General features: G+C 37.6%; 2 protein-coding genes across 2 annotated transcripts; both read left to right on the top strand.

Annotated features, from left to right (window-relative positions):
- Window positions 1–3,963: 3,963 nt before the first annotated feature.
- On the top strand, window positions 3,964–7,291 carry LOC141693934 (uncharacterized). The gene is made up of 6 exons (XM_074499124.1): window positions 3,964–4,273; window positions 4,377–4,509; window positions 4,729–4,832; window positions 5,416–5,560; window positions 5,665–5,805; window positions 6,243–7,291. The coding sequence occupies exons 1-6, from the start codon at window positions 4,233–4,235 to the stop codon at window positions 7,071–7,073; spliced, it is 1,395 nt and encodes a 464-aa protein (XP_074355225.1). The 5' UTR covers window positions 3,964–4,232; the 3' UTR covers window positions 7,074–7,291.
- A 908-nt stretch (window positions 7,292–8,199) lies between these two features.
- Window positions 8,200–13,111, top strand: LOC141689720 (nitrate regulatory gene2 protein). The gene is made up of 4 exons (XM_074494078.1): window positions 8,200–9,437; window positions 10,432–10,607; window positions 11,510–11,733; window positions 12,138–13,111. The coding sequence occupies exons 1-4, from the start codon at window positions 8,396–8,398 to the stop codon at window positions 12,931–12,933; spliced, it is 2,238 nt and encodes a 745-aa protein (XP_074350179.1). The 5' UTR covers window positions 8,200–8,395; the 3' UTR covers window positions 12,934–13,111.
- Window positions 13,112–14,516: the final 1,405 nt, after the last annotated feature.

Raw genomic sequence — 14,516 nt, forward strand, 5'->3', positions numbered from 1 at the left:
CGCCCTGGGAGGGCAATTCTCCACTGAATGTTTCACATGCAGAGGGGGCGCCTTCATATATTGTGACGCAACACTTGGTAACTTATGAGATTTTTTCCTGATAAGATTTCCTACCTACAATAAACACAATTAATATGGAACTTGGAATGTTACCTGGAGGACGCGTCCTAGAGGGACGGACGTGTCCAGTCGGTGAATTTTCCTGGAATTTGCTGGAAGTCATCTGGGGCCCAAATTTTTAATCAAGGCGCGTCCTAAGAGTTTGTGGGGATTTTCTCCATGCCAAATCTCTTTCCCAATCCTCTTCCTGCACAAGTCCCAAAAACAAGTAATGGAAAATACAACGAAACTAGTGGAATGTTACCTTGAGGGATCTTGTTAAAGGCGATGACTAGCTCATGATAGTAATGCCTTCTTCTTGAAGTGTTCTCCTCCCGATCGTCCTCAGATTTGCGCCTGATTAAGTCTTCTTAACTGAATAGTGTTCTCAAATCTTCTAAATCAAATAGAATTGTTCAGTCTTCTCGTTGGAATAGGATTCTCCAATCTTCTAAATGGAATAGGATTCTCCAATCTTCTAATTAGAACAGGATTCTCCCATAATCTAGATCGAATAGAATTCTTCAATATTTTAATTAGAATAGGATTCTTCAATCTTCTATACCAAATAGGTTTCTCCCAATCTTCTTAATGGAATGGGTTTCTTGCAATCTTCTAAGCCAAATAGGATTTTTTGGTAAAAATTCATAGCTGCTGTTTTCCTTTGTTTCTGGGCTGCTCAACTTGGATTGTCATATCCATATCATCTCTGAATTAAAGAGAATTCAATAAGCTTCGCGTAGGCTGTAAGATCGTTCAAATCTGACTTACGGAACTCGAGATACGGCCCAAACAGTGTAAGCAAATCGCTTAACCCACCAAATCCGAATTTTTCATCCAACTTTGCTCCTTTGGGGCCATGGTTGTAAATTTCAACCCTCATGGCTGGAAATCATCATCCGTGGATCTCCCTCGTGGCCGTGAATACTACATTCAAATCTCCTTCGACCCCCCTGGCCAAAATTATTTATTTTACGGATCTCCTTCGTGGTCGTTGTATGCAACTCCTCCGTGGCTATCCTTCAATTCTTGCGTCAAAGAACCTTCATCGTGACGAGACATCTCTTCCTCCTGAGATTATGATCTTGATCAGCACCCCTCCTTCTAGCGCCAATTTGTTGACGGAGGAATTTGGTATCAACAAAGTTTGAGGTTCGTCGCCGGAATCAAGATCTACGATGGTGGTTCTTCGCTTGAAAAGTGAGCGGAGTGTGGTGGTTGTGATAAATTGGGGGCTGAGATTGCTTAGGGTTGGTGGTGGCTCCTTATGGCTCTCGCTTCCGACCCCTCACAATTTGCCTACGTATCCCTATTTATAGGGAATCAAGCCAACGTAGTTCTTGGGGAACAAGAAATCTAATGGGCTTAGACTTCTTATTCCCAGACCCGGTCCAGAATCCATCTTCCGCTAGCTTTAGGAATGTCCAACTATGAGGCCCAACCGCGAAGGCCCAAGGCTCGTTTGTAATCGCAGGACTTCACGGATAATGCATCTCCCTGCGCAAGGATAACATTCCGCTACAGCTATCTCCCTTGAATTACGAACGCAGGTATAACCACGGTTCACCCCAAATGCCAGACGCGTCCCTGTCCCCCGAATGAGGATAACCCACCAGATAGCAGGACAGGTGATCCCAAGCTCTTGGGTGCAAAGTGCAGGATGACTCCAAAGTTCTCCAACGAGGACACCCGTTGAATACAAGAATAGAGTTCCCAAAGCACACACCAAAGTTAACCCCGCATCCCCAACGAGGACACCCGTTGAATACAGGAGGAGGTCTTCAATCATCAGGCATACCCCTGGAAGCCTTCAAGCTTTTCACGGACATCCCCCTCCTTGACCGTCTCAAGGAGGGAATTCTTCAAAGAGTACCTGCAACAAATACGTTAGTGAAAATAATCCTCCATTGCTCCTTCCACGCTTGTCTTGCTTTAAACTTACTCTTGATCATGCATTCTTCACACATAGGACGCGTCCTGAACGATTGGGCGCGTCCTGTCGCTACGAACTCCACATATTGTTATATCTTCCAAGTATCTCTATTTGCTTTCTCTTGAATGAGAACAAGCTCAACCATCCCAAAGTATGCATCTCCAGGAAGCAGGGCGCGTCCTCCCCTTGTAAAATACACATATTCTGCTTGCATGACAACCTTATTACCTGTACAGCTCATCCCATTATTTATACTTATCAGGGAGCGTCCTGCGCCTTGGGCGCATCCTCCTCCTTTCAATATCTTCCTCCTCATCTCTTTACATGACAACCCAAAATACAGCCTACACAATCATGGACGCATCCTACATATACAGGGCGCGTCTTCGCTTCATACAATGTAGACCAAAACCTAATTATTCATCTTCTTGCCTCAATTCAATTCCAATTGACCCGTATTTGATCCGAGATGATCCAATACCAAAATTTGGCTATAACATTAACCACAGACGGCAAAAGTCTTTACTAGCAACACATTCTTTCACTAGCAACCCTTTTCCCGCTAAATTATTCTATAGGGTTGCAAACTAGAGCAGCTATAAATTATAATAACATTTTTGGTAAGTTCATAAATTCTCATATATCTGCAAATATTGTCCATTTTGCGAGCAAAATCAGAAAACAACTCTCACTCTCAATTTTCTTATATAATTTTTTTTCTTTATTAATACTGTGATTGTTTAACATGGAATATTGCTAGACCGTTAGATATCCTATAAACTTTTATCATATGACCTGACTAACAAATGACTCTTTTTTATTAGTGAGTGCATAATCGTGTTTGGAAAAGTTGCTAACATTTTTCATACCAACTCTTCTTATCCAATTGGCAAGCAAATTGCAATCCAATCAGAAAAAAAGATCTGCTTTCTGCCAAAATAGAATAATTCTCTCACATTTCATATGTTACATTGCCTTTAATATCATGTGAATCACTGGTAAAAGCTCATACACAGAGCAACACGTAAAATGGGTGACCCCTTTTCTTATCCTCACTCAAAAATTGCAAACAGATGAAGACATTATTACTTGACTCTTGGTTTAGCTAACGTTCCTAAAATAAAAATCACAAACAATATCAAATTTATATGTTTTTTAAAATATTTTCTGATAAATATACGTAAAATTACATATAATTAAAATCTATTTTAATTAATTTGTAATTTATTTATTTTAACTTATATTCGAGTGATCCACAAACTAATGATTGTCATTGAAAGAGCGTAAGCCTTTAAAACATGAATATAATTTCAAAAACACCATATAAACTTAAATAATAATTATGAACAAAAATGTTATGACATTCTCGACATGATACGTACTTTAACTATTAATTTAAATATTTTAACTATTAAGTTCTGCAATTCAACAAGGTCTCACAGTGTAGCTTAGTGCCGTTCATCTCGTAAATTTGTAACTTGAATGTTTGAAAGCGATAAATATAAAAAAAAAAATAATTAATTAAAAAAATCATAAACCATCAATTTCGACCTTAAAAAATAAATTAAATCAAAATCACCCAATAACGGCCGGAACGTCAACCGTTTGTCTCCAGCGAAAACTACTCTTGAATGACTATGATGTTTGTCATTGTCCGTCTCATACTTAGCTAGATATACGTCTCGTTTCCCATGGGCCCCTATATTCCCGCATTAAACATTCAATTTTCATCTCCCTAATTTACCCTCACATATCCCGCCACTTCACCCTTACTATTCCAACAAACCATGTCCTTTTTCGTCAAAACAACAAAATAAGCCTTCTCTGGCAAGAGTAATAAGAGTCCATTTGTTGCTAAGCTAGCTTCTCCAATCATCACTACTAATAATTATACATGTACTCATTCATTAGCATCAGTTTTGTATAATGCATTGTATTTTAATGTTAGTTGTCTTGTATAAGAGTATCAAATCATCTCTTCTTTAACTTTCTTATTTCATAGATTCTTGATTTTCTTTTCTCTTAAAAGCCTTCTTTTTCTTGATGCTCTTTAATGCTTGATTCTTGACGTACCTTGATTTTACATTTTTAGAACATTTTGCTGCTTCTTCATATTCTTTCTTTAAATCACTGTTCTGTTTATTTTCTTTACTAATAAAACATAAGATATTAGACATCAAGATTTCTCAGAGATAACAAGATGTTTGATGGGTTGTTGAAAAGCAAGTTTCAGACCAAATGGTGAGAGTTCAAAGCTTGATCCCATGTTTTATATTTCTTTTCTTGATGTTGGATTATGAAAAGTTTTGTAATTAGTATGTTTTTGTTTGTGTTTTGGATGCAGCAAGTCTTTGATTAAAATGACAAAGACAAGGCTTGAGATGATAAAGAAGAAAAGATGTGCAATGCAGAAGTATTTGAAGATTGATATTGCTGATCTTCTTCAAAACGGTCTTGATTCTAATGCCTATTCAAGGGTAATGTTTCTTTCATTTCCTGTTTCTATATGTAATTCTTGCCTTAATTGCACAAGGCTTCTACATAACATTGCGATATCAAGTAGACACTTGAGCATTGGGTCAATTACAGGCATGACCATTGCGTCAATCACAGACATGTGTTTCATTCAGGACGTATATGTGCCCCACCTCCAATTTTGTAATTTAGATTTGTATTCATGTAAATGATGATTTCAGGCTGAAGGGTTTCTTAGGGAGATGAATCTGTCATCATGTTATGAGTTTGTTGACTTGGCCTGTTCATGCATCTATCCTCATATTTCTGCCATGAGTAAGAATAGGTAATTTCTTCTTGCACATTTTTTTTTGTGTTCGTGTTGTCATTAGTCATTCTTAATCTTGCTTGATAATGCCTTGTTTGCTTGAAGCATATCAATTCTTAATGTTTTTTTTATCCTTGTAATCTTAAAAGGCCATATCTGTATATGTGGTTTTGTATGTTTTATGAATGATAATAAGGCTCTTGCTTGGTCTAAGACAGCCCAACATTTTTTATTTCTTGGTGTCTACAGGCTGTATGTAGCTGCTCTGCTTGTATTTTACTACTTTACAATGTATTAGAAATTATAGTTGTAGGCTTTTCAAGTTTATTCTTTGTTTAGAATACAGTCAGCATTAGATTGATATTGCGTATATATTCCATATTTGATTTGTGAATTTCAGAGATAGTGGTAACCATATTGCTAGTTAGTTATGTTCAAAACATGATACCTGTTTTGGAATGATGAATAAATCAGTGTTGAAAACATAATTAATCGAAAGAGAATCTTATGACCAACATTATGTACTTGGTTGCTTTGTTTCGCACTGCAGTTTATTGCAAGTCCGATTTGCTTATCGGATGTCAGTATGTATTTTTTGCAGGGAATGTCCTGAGGATTGTAGAGAGGCTGTATCATCTTTGATGTTTGCAGCTGCAAGATTTGCCGATTTGCCAGAGCTTCGTGAACTCAGAAGCCTATTTACGGAGAGATATGGGAAGTTATTTGAATCTTATGCCAACAAAGAGGTGAATGTCCATAATTAAGTGCAGATGACATGTTCCATAAGAAAGAAATTCTAATTATATACTTTCTAGTAAGTGAAACTAAAAGGGTAATTTTTGTGTTCCAGTTTGTTGCAAATCTGAAGTCATTGCCTCATTCAAAGGATAAAAGGTTACAGTTGTTGCAAGATATAGCACATGAATCTGGCATCGAGTGGAATTCAAAGGTTTTAGAGCAGAAATTATACAAGCCACCTGCAGTTGAGGAGGTAATTTTTCTGCACATCTTTTTGTTTATGTACTTATTTTTTTAAATCCAAAACTTCTAAGCCTAGCATTGGGACCTTTGCATGGAAAAAATTGCAGTTATATTAGGCTAAAACTACAAGCAATTATCCTTTTGTACCTTAAAATGTATTCCCTCTTATTATATTTTTAAATCGGAAGTTTGACAATATTAAACATTTGGTGGCAACTTCCGTCAGAGGTTTTTGTGGTGGTGCTGGGGTTGCAATTAAAAAATAATATGAATTATGCCATGCTTCCTGACGGAAAGTTTTGTGATATGTATGAGGAGTCGAAATTACTGTTCATTTATGATTACTGTTCATTTATGATAATAAGGTTGACGAGAATGTGGTGTGACCTCTGCGTTTACTGATCTTTTTCAAGCTAAACTAATGCCAGCTATTTAATTTTTTTGCAGAATGTGTCTAAGAACAGCAGTGTCGCTGATAGAAATAAGCAAAACAATCAAAGAGTAACTTTAGGAGTAAGGGAGCAGGACATTTGTTCGGACAAAAAAGATGAAGTTTCAAAAGATGAAAATAAATTTATAAAAAGCAAGAGAACTCCCAGCAATCGGTTTCAGCCAAAGAAGATAGATCAAATTGTTCAACAGGATCCTGTTAGGAGTTCATTCAGGGAAGAAGTGGATGGTGACAAGAGTATCTCCAGTTACAGTTCAATTCCTCCTCCTTATACTAGACAATCTGTAAGCAAAACTAATCCCATTTTGGATGTTCCTCCTAATGGATCTGATGCTGGAGGGAAAGGATCAAGAAATCTGGATGTTCAACTGGATAAAGAATTGACGGCAACACCAAAGTCAGTGAGGAGAAGACCTGCAAAACTTCTAAATACTCCACCAGAGCAGGAGTACATTGACAGTTTCAAAGGCGATCAAAGAATGAACAACCCTGACAGAACAATGAAAGAAGATGCAAACCAAAATGGCCGTGATCTATCAGATGAAGAGGAAAGAAAGATGGATAAGCTTCTGATGCACTACAGTAACAAAAATGCAACTCCTGAAGCAAGCAAAGAACCAAAATCCAGACGCAGAGAATTTGGTCTTCCAAGCAGAGCTGCGTCGTTGCCTCTTGAGGTAACAAGTCAAGTAGAGACAAAAAGGGGACACGCTCGCGCTACTTCTTATGAGACGGACATGAATGCTAACGGTCACATTCATCCCAAACTACCGGACTATGATGATTTCGTAGCTCGGCTTGCTGCATTTAGAGGGGAGGCAAAATGAAGTATTTGTGTACACAGTCTAATTCCTTACAAAAATTTATTCATACATATGTTAAAAGGGGCACTCCATAGTAAAAGAAACCTACTAGTTTCTCATAGCAGTTAACATTCTATAGACATATCTGTAAACGGATTTGATTGGAAAATTTATATATTAATATGGTAGCATAAAACATATAGTTGTGACAGATGTAATCAAGGTTTCTTGATTTTTTTAGATTTGTCCTAGTGTTGTATTCCATAGTATTTGTGGCTGTGTTGAATTGATAAGGATTGGAATGCCAAAAATAGGGTAATTGAAGCCCCTTACAAGAAGAAATAATACAGAGTGTAATTAGTAGTAATAATACTTGGCAAAAGATAGAGTAGAGTTTAGTTGTGTGATGGTGTGTAATCACCGAATGTGTTGTAGGCTGCAGCAAAATGGCAAGGAAAAGAAAGAAAGAAAGCAAGCAGTATTATCTTTCTTTAGTCGGTGCTCAGTTTCTATTCTATTCCTTGGTTATGGTTGTGGAATCCCCACTTCCACTTTATTCCCATTTCCTGTTACATTCACTTTTCCCCCCTCTACCTTTTCTTTTCATTTATTATTCGCAGGGTTTATGATCTTTTACTAGATTCGATTTTCACCATCAATTTATTTTCTCTATTTATTCACATGGATTATATTTTTACTCATTACGATTCTTGCGTCGTTTTAAAATTTCTGAAAATTAATATTTAGGTATATAAGTCTGATTTATTACAAAAAATATAAAATATTAAAAATATCATATGTGAGGGTGCAATCTATACTATATTATAATAACGGAAATGTGGTATAATTTGATATACCTTTTTTGGTTGGTTTAGTTATCCCCATTTATCACCATCAGATCTTTTTAATCAAATGATCAGGACCGTTAAATTCAAATACTAAAATAATATATACTACTCAAATTCCCCTTTTCAGACCCCGCAACAACAAATATTTTTATATTATTTATACACTGCTCCATATTTATGTTCGAATTCCGCCTACAAGAAATATTTATATTATTATTATTTGTTTTTTTATCATAGGAAATGAGTTGTCCTGAATCGTAATTATAATGATCAGATAACGAGTTGATAATCCGATAGGTAGGAATTGCAATTGCAGGGGGGGGGGCAGTTTGTTAAACGCAGTCGTTTGAAGCAAGTACATAAAAGGGGGGATCACTGACACAGATAGATCCACATTGAAAGTGGCGTTGTTTAAGCCCACTTTCTTTATTCACACTCCCACCACTTTCCTTTTTCATTCTCATCCTTCACACAAATCTCTAGAAGCTTCCAGATCAAATGGGATGCACTCAATCCAAGATCGACAAAGAAGAAACTGTTACGCGATGCAAAGATCGAAAGTACCACATGAAAGAAGCTGTTTCTGCTCGTAACGCTTTCGCCGCCGCTCATTCTCTTTACACCATGGCGTTGAAAAACACCGGCGCTGCTCTCAGTGACTATGCTAACGGTGAATTTCAGTTTTCGACGGCCACGTCTGCTCCTCTCGCCGGAACTGGAATTCCCGCGGTTTCTCAGCCGTCTTATGATTCTTTGCCTCCTCCGCCGCCTCCTTTGCCTAATTTTCCGGCGAATCCGCTTCAGCGGGCGGCGACTATGCCGGAATTTTCGATTCCGAAACCTGACCCGAGATCCGACCCGATTATTGAGGAAGGGGATGAGGAGGAGGACGACGACGAAGAGGAGGAGGTGTTTTATGAGGAGAGTGGGCATGATTTGAAGCATCGGAGTACGAGAAGTGCCGGTGCCGGCGGCGGTGGTGGTGGTGGGAAGAGTGGTGTTGAATTACCGGTTAATGCGCCGGTGGGGAGGAATCGGGAGCCTCCTCCGCCGCCAAGTCCTGAAATGAATGGGATGTCGTGGGACTTCTTTTTCGCTCCGATGGAGAATGTGCCTAATCCGAGCTTAGCGGAGGTTGATGAGGGGAGAATTGAGAGGGAGGAGATGGAGAGGAAGGCATTAGAGGAGAGGGCTAGGATGGCTGCAGCTGCTGAAGCGGAAAGGAAAGCTAAGGAGGCTGCTGCTGCTGCTGCTGAAAAGGCCGCAAAAGAGAGGGAAAAGGAGAGGGAGAGGGAGTTGGAATTGCCACCGCAGCCGCCTCCACCAGAGGCAGCTGCCAAAGTGATCAAGAAGGTGAGGCATGTTGCAGCTCCGATGGATGGGAAAAGGAGTGGGAAAGGTGGTGGAGGGTTGAATTTGTTGCAGGTTTTTAGTGACATTGATGATTGTTTTCTTAAGGCGTTTGAGAGTGCTCATGAGGTTTCCAAGATGTTGGAGGCTAATCGGTTGCATTACCACTCTAATTTTGCGGATAATAGAGGTGATTTAAGTTTTATTTTTGGTTTTGCTTTCTTTTTCAAGTATTTTTGGTGTTTGTTTTGTTATGTGGTGGAAATTGGACAATTTAGTACTCACTAATTAGTATGTCGCCCTGAAAACCATAATGTTCAATTTTTCTATGGACTATGCAGTGGACATTGCTAGTGTAGATTCTGAAAAAAAAAATCTTGGCAGGAGAGTTTTTTTAATTGCCAACTTATGTAAGTAAATAAATAATTTGATACCCCTTGATTAGTTAGTTGTTCGTTCAAGAATTTTTTGTTTAAAAGTGATACCATTCTTGCGTAGCATCAAGCTTGATGAGACATCTTGTTTTTTTAAAGTCCCATTCCTATATATGTATAACTATTTCATAAATGGTGATCTTTAGAATGCTTTTAGGGCCTTAGGCCTATATTACATGTCCATACATATTGCACAAGGTTCTGGCATTTATTCTTAAATTTCAGAAAGATGTCATATTCATATTTTCAGCATAGTGAATTTGGTCAATGACTCCCACCTCTAGATTGGAATTTTGGATAGATACCACAGGTGACAAACTATAAACTCATTGAAAATATTAGACTATCAATACTAATCTCATTAGTGTGATACCCCTGCTTTATTTATAATGATGCTAAAGCTGTAAATATTTTATACTGCTGTTGATAAAGAATGATGGAAAGAACCTTTGTTTTTATGCTGGCAATAAGCGCCATGTGTATCTTTAACAAAGTTAATGGTCAAGATTTTTACCCCAATTCAGTATCTGGCAGTTGTAAATAATAAACCTGTTTGTGTTTGAAAATTATATTTGATGTTGCTTCTTTTAATTACGAAGTATGATATGTTAGTCCGTATTGCTCATCGACATTTTAAGGCAGAAGAATTACCCATGGAAAGGATCACATTTTTTTCATAGAAACTGTTGATGAGGAGCGCATATCATTCAATATTAAACTTCACATTTATGTGAATGTGGTATTTTGTAGGTCACATTGATCATTCTGCGAGGGTCATGCGTGTCATCACGTGGAATAGGTCATTTCGAGGTTTAATAAATACAGAAGAGAAAGATGATGACTTCGATTCTGAAGAGAATGAAACGCATGCTACAGTTTTGGACAAGATGCTGGCATGGGAGAAAAAACTTTATGATGAGGTCAAGGTATGGTATTCTTCATTAGGCATACATTTAAATATTTAGGGGGTTATACTAGTTCCTTCAATTTATCAGAAACCTCTCCCGAACTTAATGTTTAGTAAATAATATCGGGCATATTAACACTTATATCGGTCTTCGTGCAGTGGATAAGGTGTAATTTGAACGGTTGGTATACTTGATTAGGGAAAATTGAAATACCTGCTCCCCTGTAAAGTTAGCTATTGACGGGGAACAAGAATAAAAAATAAAAGGTCTTTTATTTTAGTAAATAGTATATTGTACATAATGTATGGATATTAGCATATGCAGGGCTAGTAAATATGTACTAGGTTATTTTAATAAGCCTAATTGTTTTTAAGGACCTTAGTCCGTTAGGGTAATTTCTAGTATTTTTACTTTACCTTCTATCCTTGTCTTATTAGGTCTCTATTGATTTGAGTTCCTTAAATAGTTTCATTGTTTCTATATTCTTTCCTGCATCAGCTATCCATCTTTGCTATGTTGTTAACGTAAGGTGCATTAGGAGCATCTTGCTTGACTAATTCTTTTCTTGATGTGCCCAAATTTATTGATATGTATGTTCTTATACTTTCCTCTGTTACCTTTTATATGTTCTCATCTGAATATATATATATGCTGGGTGTCAAGTAAATTGTCAATTTCTGTAAATTATGAAATTTTTTTAGTAAGTTTTGTGTAGACTAGTGTAATGCTGGTACAATAAACTGCAAAACCTACACTAAAATTCATCCAAACAGTGTATCCAATATGCCTCTGTCATTCTTTTTCTCAAACTTAGAGTGTCTTATTTACTTCAGTATGTAATATTGTTAGAATCGTAACAGTAGAATTTTTTTTCAAAAGAGCATTAGTTTAACTCTCACATGCTGGACTGATATCCACAGGCAGGAGAGCAGATGAAACTTGATTATCAAAAAAAAGTTGCTTCACTGAACAAGTTAAAGAAACGCGGTGCCAGTACTGAATCACTGGAAAGAGCAAAAGCAGCAGTCAGTCGTCTGCATACAAGATATATTGTCGATATGCAGTCGATGGATTCAACTGTTTCTGAGATAAATCGTCTTCGTGATGAGCAACTGTACCCAAAACTTGTAGCACTTGTTGACGGGTAAGTTATGTCCTGCAATCTGTCTTGGACATATGTTGGAGTACTGCTGTGAATTTATGTATGCATTTATTATTGTAATTGCCATTTTGTCAGACACCAACAAATCATGACTCATGACCTAGGAGTATCCCTTTAGTGGGCTAAAATGATCCAACTTTACAAGTATGTTATATGCTTGGTTTAGCTACATGAATTGATATGACGAAAATATACTTTTACAACTACCCTTTGCACCTTTTCATGTACTTAGGCATAAGCTTTATATTGCTTTCTGGTGTAGACGAAGGTGCACTTCCTGTCCTTCGCATCTATATAGTTTATATAGCAGAAAATAGTATACCTGGTGCCGGTGCTCTTTAATTATCTTTAACCTCGAAGCATGACCGAATTTTTTGCTAATGTAGGATGGCCACAATGTGGGAGACGATGCAGATGCACCACCAGAGCCAGTCAAGAATTGTACAGGCCCTAGGGTCTCTTTTCATTTCCGAGGAGGCTGCAAAAGAAACAAGTGATCATCACCATGAACGTACAGTCCAGCTGTGGGGCGTTTGCCAAGAGTGGCATTTACAGTTTGAGAAACTTATGGGACAACAGAAACGATACATAAAAGAACTAAGCAATTGGTTGAGAATCAATCTCATTCCTATAGATAACAACTTGCGGGAGAAGGTTTCGTCTCCTCAAAGGCCCCAAAATCCTCCAATTCAGCATCTCCTCCACGTCTGGCATGATCACCTTGACAAGCTACCCGAGGAGCTAGCAAGAACTGCTATATATAATTTTGCAGCTGTAGTGAACACTATAATGCAATATCAGGAGGAGGAGATGAAACAAAGGGACAGATGCGAGGACACACGAAAGGAGCTATCTCGCAAACAGCAACAATTAGAGGATTGGTATAACAAGCAAATGCAGCGGAGGACAGGGCCAGATGAAATGGATGCAGATAGTGGAATCGATAAAGATCACATTGCAGAGCGGCAGTTTGCTGTGGATGTAGTAAAGAAACGGCTGGAAGACGAGGAAGAAGAGTATAGGAAATTGTGTATTCAAGTCCGAGATAAGTCTCTGACAAGTCTAAAAACTCGTTTGCCGGAGCTATTCAGGTCAATGACAGAATTTTCTTATTCCTGTTCAGAAATGTACAGAGACTTGAGATCAGTATCCATTTCCCGTAATATAAATGAGATTTCATAGGTGTAAAAGTGTAGCTTGTTTGTATTTTGTGTTCTGTATAAAATCTCTCAGAGATCTCTCATAACCTGTATAATTCATGAACTACATGTTCCAGATGAACAGCATCCAAACTGAGATACTTAGCTATACTGGAAAAAATAGTAATAGTAGTAGGCCCAAATTTTTGGTAAAGCGTCAAGTCCTGTTAGTGTTGGAAAAATAATTTTAAATTTGTTTTAATTGTTTTATTTGTTTAATTGTTTTAAATAAATTATTTTGTTTATTTGTAATAGTCGGGCATTAGTTTTGTGTCGTGGAGTCAATATAGGAACTGAAGGAATAAGTCTCAAACGTGTAGTGTAGTTGCATTAGGAGAGTTAGTTTTTGGCCCTTGTTTTTAGCCACTCTAGTTGTTCACTTTCTATTTATTTATATTACTTCTGCATTAAGAAAATAGAATAGCACGCAAGTTTTGTTCTCTTTTCTCAGGTTCATATTTTGTTTCTCTGTTATATATAAATAAAGGTTATAGTTGGTATCCGAGCCTCATGATCTAGGGCTTGTGAGTTATTTTTATAGATACACCTATATTATCCTTAATATTCCATGGCATCAAACAACTTCCCGGTCTCTATTCCATTATTCAAAGGAGATCATTATAATTCATTGGCTATCAAAATGAAATCATATTTGAAAGTTATGAGTTTGTGGGAAGCAATTGAGAGTGATGTTGAGCCAATCCCTCTTCCACAAAATCCAACAACAACCCAAATCAAAAAACGTGATGAAGAAGTGGCAAGAGAAGCAAATGCACTTTCATGTCTACATTCGGCTGTGTCGGAAGAGATCTTTACAACTATTATGGGTTGTGATACTCCTAAAGAAGCATGGACAAAAATTAAGGAAGAATTTGAAGGCAACTAACAAACCACACTGATGCAAATTCTGAACCTCAAGAGAGAGTTTGAGATGATGAGAATGAAAAGTAATGAAGGCGTCAAGGAATATGGGAGTAGGTTGATGTCCATCGTTAACCAAATCAAATTACTTGGTGGAGACTTCTCAAGTCAAAGAGTTGTGGACAAGCTTTTAGTGACTCTTCCCGAGAGGTATGAAACTAAAATTTCCTCACTTGAAGATACTAAAGATCTCTCGAAATTAACTGTTTCAGAATTGATCAATTCACTTCATGCCGTGGACCAAAGGAGATCAATGAGGGAGGAAGAAATTGGAGAAAAAAAATGAGGGACTCCTATTAGCTAAAGCCTCATCCTCAAAAGGCACAGGCAACAAAGTTCAATGCAACCATTGTCATAAGATGGGTCACGAAGAAAAAGACTGTTGGCACAAAGGAAAGCTACAATGTTTCAAATGCAAAAGATACGGGCGTCTGACAAAGAATTGTAGATCCCAAATGGACGAAAAAGACATGACACATTTGATCGAGGGAGAACCACTCCTATGGAGTTGTGGGTGAGAAGTGCACCCTGGAGAGAAGTACTCTAAAATTTTTTTGATGAGAAATGCATCAAACTTGATAGTGGTGAGAATTGCATCACAAAATGAACAAATGGTGGTTAGAAGTGCATCACAAAATGAAGAGA

This window comes from Apium graveolens, chromosome 10 (assembly GCF_009905375.1).
Source record: "Apium graveolens cultivar Ventura chromosome 10, ASM990537v1, whole genome shotgun sequence".
NCBI classification, from domain to species: Eukaryota; Viridiplantae; Streptophyta; class Magnoliopsida; order Apiales; family Apiaceae; genus Apium; species Apium graveolens.

What these genes read in the sequence shown, in the direction of transcription:
- LOC141693934 (XM_074499124.1), top strand. Translation starts at nt 4,233, where the DNA reads ATGTTTGATGGGTTGTTGAAAAGCAAGTTTCAGACCAAATG. An exon ending in AGCAAGTTTCAGACCAAATG is followed by an intron (nt 4,274 to 4,376) that starts GTGAGAGTTCAA and finishes TTTTGGATGCAG; the next exon opens with CAAGTCTTTGATTAAAATGA. An exon ending in ATTCTAATGCCTATTCAAGG is followed by an intron (nt 4,510 to 4,728) that starts GTAATGTTTCTT and finishes TGATGATTTCAG; the next exon opens with GCTGAAGGGTTTCTTAGGGA.
- LOC141689720 (XM_074494078.1), top strand. Translation starts at nt 8,396, where the DNA reads ATGGGATGCACTCAATCCAAGATCGACAAAGAAGAAACTGTTACGCGA. An exon ending in TAATTTTGCGGATAATAGAG is followed by an intron (nt 9,438 to 10,431) that starts GTGATTTAAGTT and finishes GGTATTTTGTAG; the next exon opens with GTCACATTGATCATTCTGCG. An exon ending in AACTTTATGATGAGGTCAAG is followed by an intron (nt 10,608 to 11,509) that starts GTATGGTATTCT and finishes TGATATCCACAG; the next exon opens with GCAGGAGAGCAGATGAAACT.